This window comes from Trachypithecus francoisi, unplaced genomic scaffold (assembly GCF_009764315.1).
Source record: "Trachypithecus francoisi isolate TF-2019V2 unplaced genomic scaffold, Tfra_2.0 Lachesis_group10, whole genome shotgun sequence".
In the NCBI taxonomy this organism is placed as follows: Eukaryota; Metazoa; Chordata; class Mammalia; order Primates; family Cercopithecidae; genus Trachypithecus; species Trachypithecus francoisi.
In genome coordinates, this window is record NW_022681455.1 from 29,072,396 (window position 1) to 29,086,874 (window position 14,479).

At 42.1% G+C, this 14,479-nt stretch overlaps 1 protein-coding gene across 2 annotated transcripts; it reads right to left on the reverse strand.

The window, feature by feature from the left end:
* Nucleotides 1-3,176: 3,176 nt before the first annotated feature.
* Nucleotides 3,177-14,196, reverse strand: ZNF311 (zinc finger protein 311). Of its 2 annotated transcripts, none has more exons than XM_033216540.1 (7): nt 13,575-14,196; nt 12,532-12,726; nt 12,174-12,255; nt 8,644-8,735; nt 8,175-8,301; nt 7,433-7,537; nt 3,177-4,978 (listed from the first exon to the last, which is right to left on the reverse strand). In XM_033216540.1, the coding sequence occupies exons 2-7, from the start codon at nt 12,613-12,615 to the stop codon at nt 3,393-3,395; spliced, it is 2,076 nt and encodes a 691-aa protein (XP_033072431.1). In that variant the 5' UTR covers nt 12,616-12,726; nt 13,575-14,196; the 3' UTR covers nt 3,177-3,392. The 2 variants fall into 2 exon arrangements, with proteins under 2 accessions (XP_033072431.1, XP_033072430.1); XM_033216539.1 differs by having other exon boundaries at nt 12,532-12,940.
* Nucleotides 14,197-14,479: the final 283 nt, after the last annotated feature.

The window sequence follows — 14,479 nt, forward strand, 5'->3', positions numbered from 1 at the left end:
TATATTTTTGGTTTGTGTTTTAGAGATGCGGTCTTGCAATATTGCCCAGGCTAACCTCAAACTTCAGGGCTCAAGGAGTCTTCTCACTTCAGCCTCTTAAATAGCTGGGACTACAGCATAGGCCGTCGTGCCCCTGGCTCTATTATTCGTTTGTTTATTTATTTATTTATTTTGAGACGGAGTCTCACTCTGTCGCCCAGGCTGGAGTGCAGTGGTGTGATCTTGGCTCACTGCAACCTCTGCCTCCCGGGTTCAAGCAATTCTCCTGCCTCAGCCTCCCGTGTAGCTGGGATTACAGGGCCCTGCCACCACACCTGGCTAATTTTTGTATTTTCAGTAGAGATGGGGTTTCACTATGTTGGCCAGGCTGGTCTCGAACTCCTGACCTCAGGCAATCCATCCGCCTCGGCCTCCCAAAAGTGCTGGGATTACAGGCGTGAGCCACCGTGCCTGGCCCATATTATTACTTTTTTAAAACAGTCATTATCTCCTATAGACAAATACTTATGGATGAAACACAATTTCTGTCATTTGCTTGAAAATAATCTTAAGCAGAGGGAATGGGTGGGGATACAGATGAAACAAGATTAACCCTGATGTAATAATTGTTGAAGCTGAATGATGTGTATGTGGAGTTCATTTTTCTATTGCCTTTGCTTTTGCATGGATTTGAAATGTTCTATAATAAAATTTGTTTTTTATTTATTTATTTTTTTGAGATGGAGTTTCGCTCTTATTGCCCAGGCTGGAGTGCAATGGCATGATCTTGGCTCACTGCAACCTCTGCCTCCTGGGTTCAAGCGATTCTCCTGCTTCATCCTCCCAAGTAGGTGGGATTACAGGCAAGAGCCACCATGCCTGGCTAATGGTCTTGAACGCCTGACCTCAGATGATCCGCCTGCCTCAGCCTCCCAAAGTGCTGGGATTACAGGTGTGAGCCACCGTGCCTGGCCAATAAACTTTATTTTTTTAATAGAAGAGGACTATAAAACCTATGGGAAGCTCTGACAGACAGCACGACTATGACTTGCTTATGTTCACTACAGATTATCTGGCTAGGCCACTTGCTGAGAAACTCCTGATGTATCTTCAGGTCTATTCTGGTTGGATTTCTCACTGAAAACTGTCTTTTGTCTGGGAGGTGAAAGCCAGACCCTCACCTTTCTGGGAGACAAGGAAAGTAGGCTGGAGGCATTGGCATTCAGAATGCTCCTTTTCCCAAATGGAATTCCTGTCCTCGAGTGTGTCTAACCCACATATCCTTTGTTTAACCTTCTTCAGAAAATAAACCTCCAATCTTCTTTGGGCTTGAGGACCTAGGACTCTGCTTGCTTCTTAAATAGCCTTTGACAGACTCTCCTCATTTTAGTCCGTTCATCCTCATTTCCAAGTGTATATGGTGCCACCATTTCTTGAGTCGTTTAAGATTCTATGATGTAAAATAGATTTGTCTTTTTTTTTTTTTTTAGAAGGAGTCTCACTGTTGCCCAGAGACTGGAGTGCAGTGGTGTGATCTTGGCTAACTGCCACCTTCCCCTCTCCCTCCCCAGTAGCTGGGACTACAGGCACGCGCCACCAAACCCAGCTAATTTTTGTATTTTTAATAGAGAGACAGGGTTTCACCGTGTTGGCCAGGCTGGTCTCAAATTGCTGATCTCAAGTGATCCTCCCATCTTGGCCACCCAAAGTGCTGGGATTACACATGTAAACCACTATGCCTGGTCAGATTTGTCCTTTACTTGCCCCCTTCAGGCTAAAATTTGGCTTTCTTAGATTCAATGTCATTACTACTTATCCATTTTTCAGTTTCCAAAATTTGTTGTTGTTTCTTCTGTCATTCTTCCTGATTATGAATGGTTTTACTGTAGCATTAGTGTAGTTCTCAGGGGTGAGCAATACCAGATACAGTAGTCAAGCTACAATCCTTACCAAGAAGTATCTTATCATCTTTCTTAAACTTAAATGAAATGGGCATTCTCTATTTCTTTTGTGAAGGTAAAGTAGAAATAACCTCATAATATCAATGTTCCCGGTAAAAATTCTGTGTTTGCATGTAGAATGTAATTAGATTTTAAAAAGTGACTTTACCTGGTGATTTTTGTATGTAAATTATAAGTTAGACTAACTCTTGTTTGCTAACTCTTCAGAATGAGAACTACAGATAACTTAGGGTTTCAAGCAACATGTTTTATCATTCAACTATGAACCTGACCTTTGAATTTCTTTAGCATTATTCTTACCAAACTTATTACCTTAGGGCAGAATCTGTTCCAGTTGAGTATCTCCTAAATGTACAGATGTCCTGTAGCTTCTACTTGTGGACTGTAATTCTATTCTGGGATAGTTGCAGAACAAGATTAACCCACTGCTCATAAAGTAGTCCTTCAAAATTTTCAAGACGTATCTTTTTCACCAGGTAAAAGTCTAAAATTTACTAAAAAAAATGCGCTCTCAAATGTTCATTTTATGTGTTTAGTAAACATCAAAAGACTTCTGGAGGTCAGGCTAGTAATTTCTTTCTTTTTTTTTTTGAGATGGAGTCTCGCTCTGTTGCCCAGGCTGGAGTGCAGTGACACGATCTTGGCTCATTGCAACCTCCGCCTCCTGGGTTCCAGCGATTCTCCTGCCTCAGCCTCCCGAGTAGCTGGCACTACAGGTGTGTACCACCACACCTGGCTAATTTTTGTATTTTTAGTAGAGACAGGGCTTCACCATATTGGCCAGGCTGCTCTTGAACTCCTGACCTCGTGATCCTCCCTCCTCAGCCTCCCAAAGTGCTGAGATTACAGGCGTGAATCACCACACCTGGCCCTTATCTGTGATTTCTAAACCTGTTCTCTCCCTGCTTCCCTTTTCACTTTGAATCTCAGCAATCCTGATACAATATGGAGAAGTACCATTCTAGCTTTATGTTAAAAAAATTGCTAAAAATGATTGGTGTTTATAAATTAAAAACTGTTTTGTGCTGAACTGAGGTATAACTTCATGTATGAAGGATGTGGTGCACGCATATGGGAATTGCCTAGGAAAGCCTGAGCACAGAATTTACTAGTTATGTGATCCTGGGCAAGTTTGTTCATCTTTCTGTGCCTCAAATTCCTGATCTCATAGGGATGTTGTATGGATTTAAAAAGTATAAATGTGTAAATCCCTTAGAACACTGCCTAGGACACAGCAAGCACTAATAAGTGTTTATTATTATTAGGAAGTGATTGATAAACTCTTGGAAGTAAATGTGCTCACTGAAAAAATACTGAATAAGAAGGTAAAGGACAATATCTTTGGGGAATCTCACAATTAAGGGTCAGGAAATCAGGAATAACTAATATAGGAGACAGAAGGACCAGTCTAGGAGGTAGGAAAAACAGAAAGTAACACCAGAATTGTTATACTCAGGCGCTGGTCAAAATACTGACTGCTGAGGTCTGAGAAACAGTTACTGGAGAGAGGGATTTCCTACTCCCATCAAGTTCATGGGTTCTCCATACTTGATGTTTTCTTTTCTTATGTCCAGTAAGATTTGAGCTCACTCTAAAAGTTTTTCCACACTCCTCACATTCATAAGGTTTCTCTCCAGTATGAACTCGCTTATGTCCAATCAGAGCTGAGCCCTGACGGAAGGACGTGCCACACTCACTGCAGGTGTATGGCTTCTCACCAGTGTGGATTCTTTTGTGTTGCCTCAGGACTGAACTATGATGGAAGGCCATTCCGCATACCTCACATTTGTGACGCTTCTCTCCAGTGTGAATTCTTTGGTGATTGGTCAAGTTTGACTTCCCACTGAAAGCTTTCCCACACTCTAAACATTTGTAAGGTTTCTCTCCAGTGTGGATTCTCTGATGGACGGTAAGGCAGTGCCGATCTTGGAAGGTTTTCCCACAATCTCCGCATTGATAGGGCTTCTCCCCGGTGTGCTCTCGTTCATGAGCCCGGCGCTTACAGTTATGATGAAAGGCTTTCCCACACTCCTCACACCTGTAACGTTTCTCTTCAGTGTGGATCCTTCTGTGTTTGGTGAGTTCTGCCTTGATGCTGAAGTCTTTTCCACACTGGGGGCACCCATAGTGTTTCTCCCTAATATGGATTCGTTTGTGCTTGCTTAGGTCTGAGCTCCGACTGAAGGCCCTTCCACACTCGCTGCACTCATAAGGTCGTTCCCCAGTGTGGATTCTTATGTGTTTGGTGAGGTCTGAACTCCCGCTGAAGGCCTTCCCGCACTCCTCACATTCATATGGCTTCTCTCCAGTGTGGATTCTGCCATGGATGGTAAGGGAATGCTTAAACTGGAAGGCCTTCCCACAGCAGTTACATTCGTAAGGCTTCTCTCCAGTGTGGATGAGCTGATGCATACACAGACGGTTCCTGGTCTTGAAGGCCTTTCCACAGTCTCTGCACTCGTGAGGCTTCTCCCCACTGTGGGTTTTTTTATGTCGGCAAAGAGCTGATCTACTGTTGAAAGCCTTCCCACACTGGGTGCAGTTAAAAGGTTTCTCCCCTGTGTGGATTATCTGGTGCACAGAAAGCTGATTTCTGGTCTTGAATGCTTTCCCACACTCATCACACACATGGGGTTTCTCAGCAGAATGAATCTGCTCATGGAGAATTAGATCTGAGTGCCAACTGAAGTTTTTGCCACACCTGGCACATTCATGGAGTTTCTGTGCTGTAAGAACTCTATCACACCAACTGTATTTTGAGTTTGGATTCAGGTTTTTTCTAAGGACCTTCTGGTTCTTTCTTTTTTTGCAGGTTACTTCCTCAGAGCCTTCTTTCTCTTCTCTCAGTTTCTCCCTTATAGGTGTTTTCCATTGATTCTCTAATTTGACTTCCTGAACACAAACTTCTCTAACCTCAGGATCCCGGGAATCAACTTTTAGGAGACTGTTAGATTTCATCCAGTAGGCTTCTTCACTTTCAAAAATCTGTTGTTGTGAACTTGCCTTTTCATTTTCAGGCCACATCTTATCAGTTGACACTTTAACAAGAAAATACAAATGTCAGAGGAAAGAAAATAAGTGAGATGAGAGGGGTGAAGCAATGTTAAGCTGTTTGAAGAGTAAATAACTTTTCCATGCTGGAAAAATTACTAATGTTGTGGCCGAAAGTCAGAACAGGCTGAAATGATGAAAAGTATTGAGATATTTTATTTTTTATTTTTTATTTTTTTGAGATTGAGTCTCTCTGCCGGCCAGGCTGGAGTACAATGGTGCAATCTCAGCTTGCTGCAACCTCTGCCTCCCAGATTCAAGTGATTCTCCTGCCTCAGCCTCCCGAGTAGCTGGGATTACAGGCGCCTGCCACCATGCCCGGCTGATTTCTGTATTTTTAGTAGAGACGGGGTTTCACTACATTGGCCAGGCTGGTCTCGAACTCCTGACCTTGTGATCCACCTGCCTCGGCCTCCCAAAGTGCTGGCATTACAGGTGTGTGTCACCGCACCCAGCCTTGAAATATTTTAAACTCAGCACACTTTATAAAAAATCCTTAAAAACCTACTTCTCCTCTATAGTCTCTTAGTTTAGTGGGTATAAACTCTATATACCTAGTCATCTAAGCCACAAAACGAAATAATGTTCAATTCTGTCTCCCTCATATTTACCCAGCTAACATTTTACAAATTCTTCCTGTGAAGAGAGTTACAGAGGAGGTGTTGAAATGCTGATGCAGTCCCTTTTCAAGGAACTGTCTGCTTTGCTCCCAAGGGTGGGCCCTGGAGAGTCATATTTCTGTTATGTGACTCAGCACATCTGGTTGGGACAGATTAGATCTGCACAATACCTGACCCAAACCAGGCCAGATTCTCTCATCCTGGACTTTAGAATTGTGATCTGAAGGCAGGTAAGGCCAGCTCTAAGAGTAGCTCAGTCTTTAGCACTTAAATTTGAGAACTAGTGGTGGTGGGATGGTATTTGGTACAGACGAGGGAATGTTCTGCCACCTGGTCCGAGAAGCAGAGAGGTCAATTTGCCTAGAAAGAAGAATGAAGCTGACTCACAAAGATGCAGGGAATACAGTTGGAAAGAGGGCCGTGATGGTTTCGAGTCTCTTCTAGGTCCTGACACATACCTGCCCTTAGGTCCCATGACACATCCTGAATAATAAATAAATTCATGTTTTTCTGCTTAAGCTAGCTTGGGTTAATTTCTATTGCTGGCAACCAAAGACTCCAAATACATCTTGTTAATATTATCTCTGAACTCTATCTCTTCCTCTTTATTTCCACTGCCAGGGCATTCTCACTCACTAATTGCTATATCCCTCAAACATCCTTTAGCCTGAATCCCTTCTAATCCATCCTCTACACTGCTTCCAGATTATTCTTTCTGAAAATCAAGTCTAATCATGTCACTTTTTAGCTTAAAATACTTCAATGGCACTCCACAGTTCACCAGACAGGAAGAACGTAAAGCATATGTCAAGAGTCCTGGCTCTAGAGTGAGACTGCCTAGGTTCAAATCCTAGTATGACACTTAATAACCTGTGTGAACTTGGGAGGACACCTTCACTTCTCCTTTGCCTCAGTTGCTTTATCTATAAAATGAGCTCTAGGCTACCTATGATAATTAAATGAGTTAATATTTGTAAAGCACACGCCACACTGAAGTACTTTAATCAATATTAGCTGTTATTATAAGTTCAAATTTTGCAGTTTAAATTCCTGGAGAAAACTCCCAAAAAACAGACATCATATCATGATCTTGCCCCTTTCTACTACTTATGAACTTCCCCAAAGCTATTCTAAGTCCCTTGCTCTACTCATACCGAACAATTCACAGTTCACATTCTTTTATTCCTCAGTGCTTTCTCACATGTTATTCCTTCTGCGTAGAATGCCTCTCACCTGTCTCAATTTATGAGCACTGGAGTAACTGATGCACAGAAGGGTGATAAATATTCTGCGCTTTTTTTCTTTTGAGGTGGAGTCTCACTCTGTGCCCTGGGTTGGAGTGCAGTGGTGTGATCTCGGCTCTGTCTCCTGGGTTCAAATGATTCTCCTGCCTCAGACCCCCCAAGTAGCTGGGATTACACCCAGCACGCACCACCACATCCAGCTAATTTTTGTATTTTCAGTAGAGATGGGGTTTCACCATATTGGCCAGGCTGGTCTCAAACTCCTGACCTCAGGTGATCTGCCCATCTCGGCCTCCCAAAGTGCTGGGATGACAGGCGTGAGCCACCGTGCCCAGCCTCTGAGTTTGTTTCGAAGGCCAAATTGCAAACATTTACTAGATAGGTTGCAAAGAACCGGCTAGATAATGACAGAATAACTGCCCAGATCGCTTGTCATTGTTTCCATTTGCTTTTCCTTAAGTTTCCTAAACGGGTTTCCTTTCTGGGCCCTTTGGGCTGGATGATCCACCGAGAATGTTCCATAACCATCATGTCACATGGAAAATCAAAGGGAACTGAAAGTTTCTCTATTACTCACCTGGGTAGGAGCAGCTTAGGGACTCCCTGTCCTGTGGATCCTGCACACAGGGCTCTACTCCTCGCTCCAGATGAGAGATTAAAGGAGGTTTAGGAAATGGAAATCCTGGTTGCAGAGAAGAAATAAGTGTGTAGAGTAACATATAACTTAATGCTTAGCCCTGATCCTTCTGTTTGCATATGGAAACAGGAAATAAATGTTAATTTAGAGAAAAGGGGTTTTCAGGGGTCTAGTAACATGTAAAAGAACATGTTTGGGGACTTTCTCGGAAAAGTCACACTCAGCAGGAAAGAGAAGGTTCTGGGAAATAGTCATTTGGGCGTGCTTTCCTGTCTTTTATTTTATTTTGTTTTTGTTTAGGAGAATGGGAATCTGTATAGGAAGACTATCAGTTTCAGGCACCTAGAAGGCAGTTCATGACTAGGAGTGGAATACAGAACACCTCATAAAAAAATGAGAGACTTGAGGAAGCAAGAACCCAGGGAAAACAGAAGCTAAGTGTCTCCTTTTCACTCAGGCAGACTCATTCCAAATCAAAAAACAGCAGCTAGGTTAGCCAAAAATTATCTTGCTATGTAACAGAGGCAACTCAAAACTCTTAATTTTTGGGCAAGATCCTGGTGATAAAGAATAGGGACTCTGACTTTCAATATGAGACCTCATATACATCAATAAATAAAGCAATTAAATAATAAAAAAAGAAGGTAGAAAGCATTAAGTCAAGTGCAGGGAAGGTCCTTACCAAGTGATACCATGTTCCTATAATTTTCCAACATCACATGCTTATAGAGATGCCTTTGAGCGTAGGTCAGACTCTGCCACTCCCTGTTAGTGAAGTTCACAGCTACATCCTCGAATGTCACTGACTCCTGAAATAATATGCTCCTGTTATCCTGGAGAAAACACCATAGTTTCCTCAGGAAACAGAGGCAGAAGAAAGGAATTTGCAAGAAGGAGGTTTATAGATGTGAAAGGCTCTTCTCTTTTGTTGGATATTTATAAATGAGATGAAAGGGAGCATGGGGTTTTGATAGCAAAAAATAATGAAAGAGAAAACAACCCACAAGTGGTTTATCATGCAACAAAATGTTCCTTATGAGAGGGAGAACCTTGATTTAGGAGTTGCACAGCCAGAGAACGCAGTGAAAATAAGGCCATATTTTGGAGGTAGTGATGTATTTTCAAGGAGGAGGAAAAGGGCCTCAGCTCACTTGGGCCTGGCTCATCAGTGTGATATCTGCTTGTAGCAGGTTTCCTTGGCTTCCATCTTTAGTGAAGGCAGGATACTGAGCAGGTAATAGAGCTGAGGGAAGATAAGTAAGCCAAGAGTCAATTTAGCACAGTATTACTCCTGCATTCATCTTCTCTTCCTCAAATGTAGAAGCTTCTGCAGCTCTAACCTAGGGTTTTAGGCTACTGCCTTACAGTTTCCTTCCTCTTCGTTATTTTTCTAGTCTCAGCTTCCAGTGTTGGGCATTAGGCCCTGGCACAGCAGCCAAGACAGCTCTTGGAAGTGCACTCCTCCTCTCTCACCTACTATGTTTTCCTGTGCTCTCTGCCCTGGAATAAACTTTCCCCCTCACCAAACATCTGGTAAAAAGGCCCAAATCACTTACTCCCTGGTTTTGAATAACCCTTCTTCCTGTATTTGAATACTGAAGTCATTTCTTCCAAAATACTTGGGGTAGAAGGAGAGTGAAAGAGTGTGTGTGTGTGTGCGTATGTGTTGAACAAAAGCATCCAGAGATGCTTACTTCTTCTGGTAACTTAATGGCTGGTCTACCTCCAGTAGTTTGTTACAAATTTTTTTCCTTACTCTTATTAGAGAAGGATCATTCTTCCCGATTTTGCACCTCTTTCCTACTAATTCCCTAGTACCAAGCTATCTTCCCTACATCAATATAGTATAGCACACACAGCATTTTAAAATGCAAAATAAACTTTATTAAGAATGTCCAAGTGCTCAGGTATAATCCATATGATTGGGTGAGAAGTAGTTTTTATTTTTATTTTTTTTTTGAGACTTCGTCTCACTCTGTCGCCCAGGCTGGAGTGCAGTGGCACCATCTCGCCTCCCTGCAAGCTCCACCTCCTGGCTTCACGCCATTCTCCTGCCTCAGCCTCCCAAGTAGCTGGGACTACAGGCACCCACCACCACTCCTGGCTAATTTTTTGTATTTTTAGTAGAGACGGGGTTTCACCGTGTTAGCCAGGATGGTCTCAATCTGCTGCCTTCATGATCTGCCCGCCTTGGCCTCCCAGAGTGCTGGGATTACAGGTGTGAGCCGCCATGCCCGGCTGAGAAGTAGATTCATATTACTAATTAATAGGGCCTGACTTTATTCCTTGCAGGCCAGCTCAATCATTCTGTAGCTTCAATGTTTAAGGTGCCTTATTTTTCTTGATAGTTTATCAACACATCCCCAAGTCCAAATCTGAATAATTGCTTTCTGCTATTAAGACACCAGCAGGGTCAAAGTAATCCATTGGTAAGATTTTAGGATCACCCTTTGGCTTTAGACCTTCAAGACTATCATTTCATTTCTACCAAAACCCGATTTTAGAACCAAGCTGATTTCTTCTCACTGAAATTGCCCAAGAAGACACTTCTTTAGTTTCAGCTACTTACAACTTTTGACCAAGACCAAGGCTGCATCTCAGTCGTGGTGGTTCCATACAGTTTTTTCTCTGTTTCACTCTAAAAGCTCCGAGTTCCTTTATAACTGTCTCAAAAAGTCTAAACTCACCTGGATGGCACACAACTCACAGAAGACACATGTTTGTGCCTTGTTAATGTTACATAACAGTTCTTTTCCTTATAACATTAATACACTTAAAGCTCTCAATTGGATGTTTTCAACCATTATTTTATTATGAATATTTTCAAGTACATAGAAAAATTGAAAAAATTATATAGTAAATATCCATATACCAATCACTTACATTCCAGGATTTACGTTCTGCGGTATTTGCTTTATCACATACTTATCCATTTATCTATTCCTCTATCTGTTCATTAATGTATTTTATTTTTTGAATAATTTCAAAGTATGTTGAAAGCATCAGTACACTTTACCCCTAAACACTTTAACATACATATCATTAACTGGAAGTTCAATATTTGTTTACGTTCTTTTTTGAGGTAAAATTTGCATATAATGAAATGCACATGTCTTAAATGTACCCTTGGAGAAACTCTGACAAAAGCATACCCCTATGTAACTCATTCTCCTCCATATATGTCCCTGCTGGTTTTTACCGTATCTTCTTCACAACTGGGAAAGGCTGTCACTCATAGTGATTCATAAGCTTTATTTTTTAGCTTTAGCTTTAGAAATTGAAAGGTTAGTTATTCCTCTTAAAAGTGAATTTAGGAAACAGGCTACATGAAAAAACAACGTAAAACTTTTTGTTAGAGCACTATACAGATATTTTGTGGGATGAGATTAATACATTTGTATTGTATTATATGATAGGTGGCTATAGAATTTCTGATCCTGAAAATCTACCACAGCAGATTTCAAGATTTTTGAGAAAAAAAGGACTGGGAGACTCGTGCATCCGAGTTTAGCAATAGCTATTATTTTCTATTTCTAAATTTATAAAAAAGTTATGTTCCATATTATTAATTCTCATTTGTGATCCCTTGTACAGCAGAATTTCAGGATTCCTCCTCTGGATGTTTCAACAATATATCTAGAAACACATTTTATTTTTATTTTTTGCAGGTAACATATACTAAAAAGCTTACTTTTGAATGTGCTACTCCTCTGTCCAAAAGTCTGTGCCTTTCTGGGTCTGATTTTATGACTCCTGAATTGCTATATACCATCTCCTAGGTTGCACCTCCAACAGCATTTTTTTTTGTTTTTTTTGAGACAGAGTCTCACTCTGTTGCCCAGGCTGGGGTGTAGTGGCATGATCTCAGCTCACTGCAACCTCCGCCTCCTGGGTTCAAGCGATTCTTCTGCCTCAGCCTCCTGAGTAACTGGGGTTACAGATGCATGCCACCACGCCTGGCTAATTTTTGTATTTTTAGTAGAGATGGGGTTTCATCATATTGGCCAGGCTGGTCATGAACGCCTGACCTCAAGTGATCCACCCACCCAGGCCTCCCAAAGTGCTAGGATTACAGGCATGAGTCACCGCGCCTGGCCCACCATCAGCTTTTATACAAATTTTAACCACTTTTCCTCCTCACATAAGCCACCAAAGAGCACAAGGCTTCAATGGGAAAACTTTTGCTTCCTCTTTTGTCACTGCTTTATTTTATATTTCGGAGATATCTACACATCATTTAAAAGTATCAGGGCTCCAAAAAGGTCTGCAGAAATAAAATTGTATACATTCAAATTTTACATGTTGGCAAAATTATGCTTGGGTAGGAATTACTGAATTATACCACAAGTTTTACAAGTGTAAAATATTATGTGCGAATATTTACCATATATCTCAAGTTATAGAAATAGTAAATGACTGCACTGAGTCTCTCTGATAAATTGCTTTATAGAATCTTTTATAAATTGATTTTTTTTTGAAATTTAAGATACAGACAAAAACTGAATATTTAGTTCCTCTAAGATATTGATCCAAGCCTAGTATAGAAACGAAATAAGACTTTCTATAAATGCTCATTAATGAACAGATTTTTGGGCCCCAGTGTGGCATTTTCCACCCACTCTGTGTCCTTACTCCCTTCTCAGCTGCCATGACTCCTGCCACAATCTCCTGTGTACCTCACCTCTTTCCTGAGGGAGCTGGGTATCCTGGGGGGTCCAAAGCAGCTGGCTTGATGGTCCTGAACTCTCATCTGACAGCACAACCTATCGCAAGGCATAGAACGAATTCAGGGAAGTTATGAAGGTGAGAAAAACACATAGGAAGATGCAAGCAACCATACAGGTCTATCCATGGAAATTGTCTCCCAGAAATACCAAAAGAGGGAAGAAAATAATGGACTCAGTTCCTAATATCTTATGAAAATTAGAAATGGCATCTACAACTACAAAGCTTTAATGATCACCAAGTCAAGCAGGAAAAACAGTATCTAGGAGGAGATACCTCCAATAGTATCTAGAGTCAGACACACCACCACTCACATTGCTTTCCTTCTTTCTTGGACTCACTTCTCCTTCTTCCTCCTTGTGACGTATCACAGACCCTCCTCTTCTTACCTTCTGCATCTTTTTACCCAGGTTTCTTTAACAGTCTTCCACTGCTGTCCTGGTTTCTTCCTACTGGTCAGATCCAGTTCTCAAACAAGCTGTGAAGTGGCTCCAGTTGATGCCAGCCTCCTTTGGAGAACACATATTTTGGTGGTGCCAGCCAAAGGGCCCTTCTGACCCACAGGGCAGCTGCTGTTTGGCTTAATGTGTCAAACACTGCCCTGGATTTGGGTTTCATTAGCAACACTAAACCAGCTGTGATCTCACTTCTTGTTTCCTTGCATATTTGGTGAAGGGAAAAGAGGAATGTGACCACAGAAAAAAACAGGGAGTCACTGAGAACCTGAGGCAGGAAGACAAACTGAAAATGTGAACACATCTAGAACACAATCTCTATTGCTACCACCTTTTTCTGAGCCACCGTCACCTGCTATCTCCCCTCCTTTCCATTACTGTGGTAGCCTTCTAACTGGTCTCCTTTCTTCAATCCTTGCCTTCCTCCTGTCTTTCTTAATAGAGCAGTCTGAGTGGTCCATTTACAACTTGAGTTGGATCATTTCATCTTTCTGCTGAAAACTCTCCAGTGGCTCAACCTTACTTAGAATAAAAGCTGAAGTTCTTACAGAGGTATACAAGGCCCTATTGAATGTGCCCACTACTTCTAACTTCCTTTCCTGCTCACTCAAAATAAAAGCTGAAGTCTTAAGAGTGGCACACAAGTCTACAGGATGTGTGATTCTCAACACGTTCTACTCTTCTCCCACTCACTCAATCTTCTTCAGCCACACCGACCTTCCTTCTCTTCCATCTTAGGGCCTTTCCATTGGCTGCTCCCTTCACCTCAAGCGATCTCCACGGCTAATAATCTTGCCTCCTTCAAGTGTTTTCTTATATGTCATCTTCCCAAGGAGGTCTACTCTAAATACCTTATTTAAGATTGCAACTTATCCCCTCCTTCCAATCCTGACGTGCCTTACCTTGCTTTACATGAATTCTTCTTTTCTCTATAGCGCTTTATCACTTTCCAATATGGTGCATAAGTTGCTTATTAATATATACACTGTTTATGGTCGTTCTACCCTCGCTAAAATGTAGGCTTTTAGGCTCCGTGAGGGCAGGAATTTTTGTCCTCTTGTTCACTGCTGTATTCTCAATGCCTAAAACAGCGCTTGCAATAGTATATGCTGGATTAAAAATTAGCTGACTGAATGAATATATGAACGGGTGCTGTAGAGAAGAATAAAAAGAATGGGTCAGGGAGTGACAAGAGCAAAACTCCGTCTCAGAAAAACAAAAACAAACAAACAAAAAACCAGAATGGGTCAGGGGCCCCTGGGAACAAGAGGAGGGGAGGAGGTAGGGCAGACAGGCGGGACAAGCTCATTTTGGGGAATAGCCATTCTTCGAGGGAGGAAACCGCAGTAGACCGCCCTCCTCAAATCTGGCCCCAAAGCCCCACCCCTGCCTGCAACCCCAGGGGCCCGGGTATTTAGGTGAGGGGGGCGGCGGCGCCAGACTCCTCTCATCTGCAAATCCCGACCCACGCCGGCCGAAAGCACAGACCTTCCCGCAGATACTCTCCCCAAGAAATGAGAAACAGAACTATACAGAAGCTCCACTTCCTAGTCCGCCAATTATCATTTCCGGTGATTTTCTAGGAAAGGCATCAACTCTCTGGTCTAGGCGTTCCCTCAAACTCTCCGCCCTTCTCGTCGCGGCTCAACCTTCTAGGATTTCTCGTGCGTTTATGGCGGGTGCAAAGGGGGTGCAGAAATGTTGCACTTTTGCCCCATTTTTCCCATGTAGAGGAACCTCTAGATAGGAATGGACAGAAGTTTTGTGACAAATATATGAAAAACTTACTTTTAAATATTAACTAAGA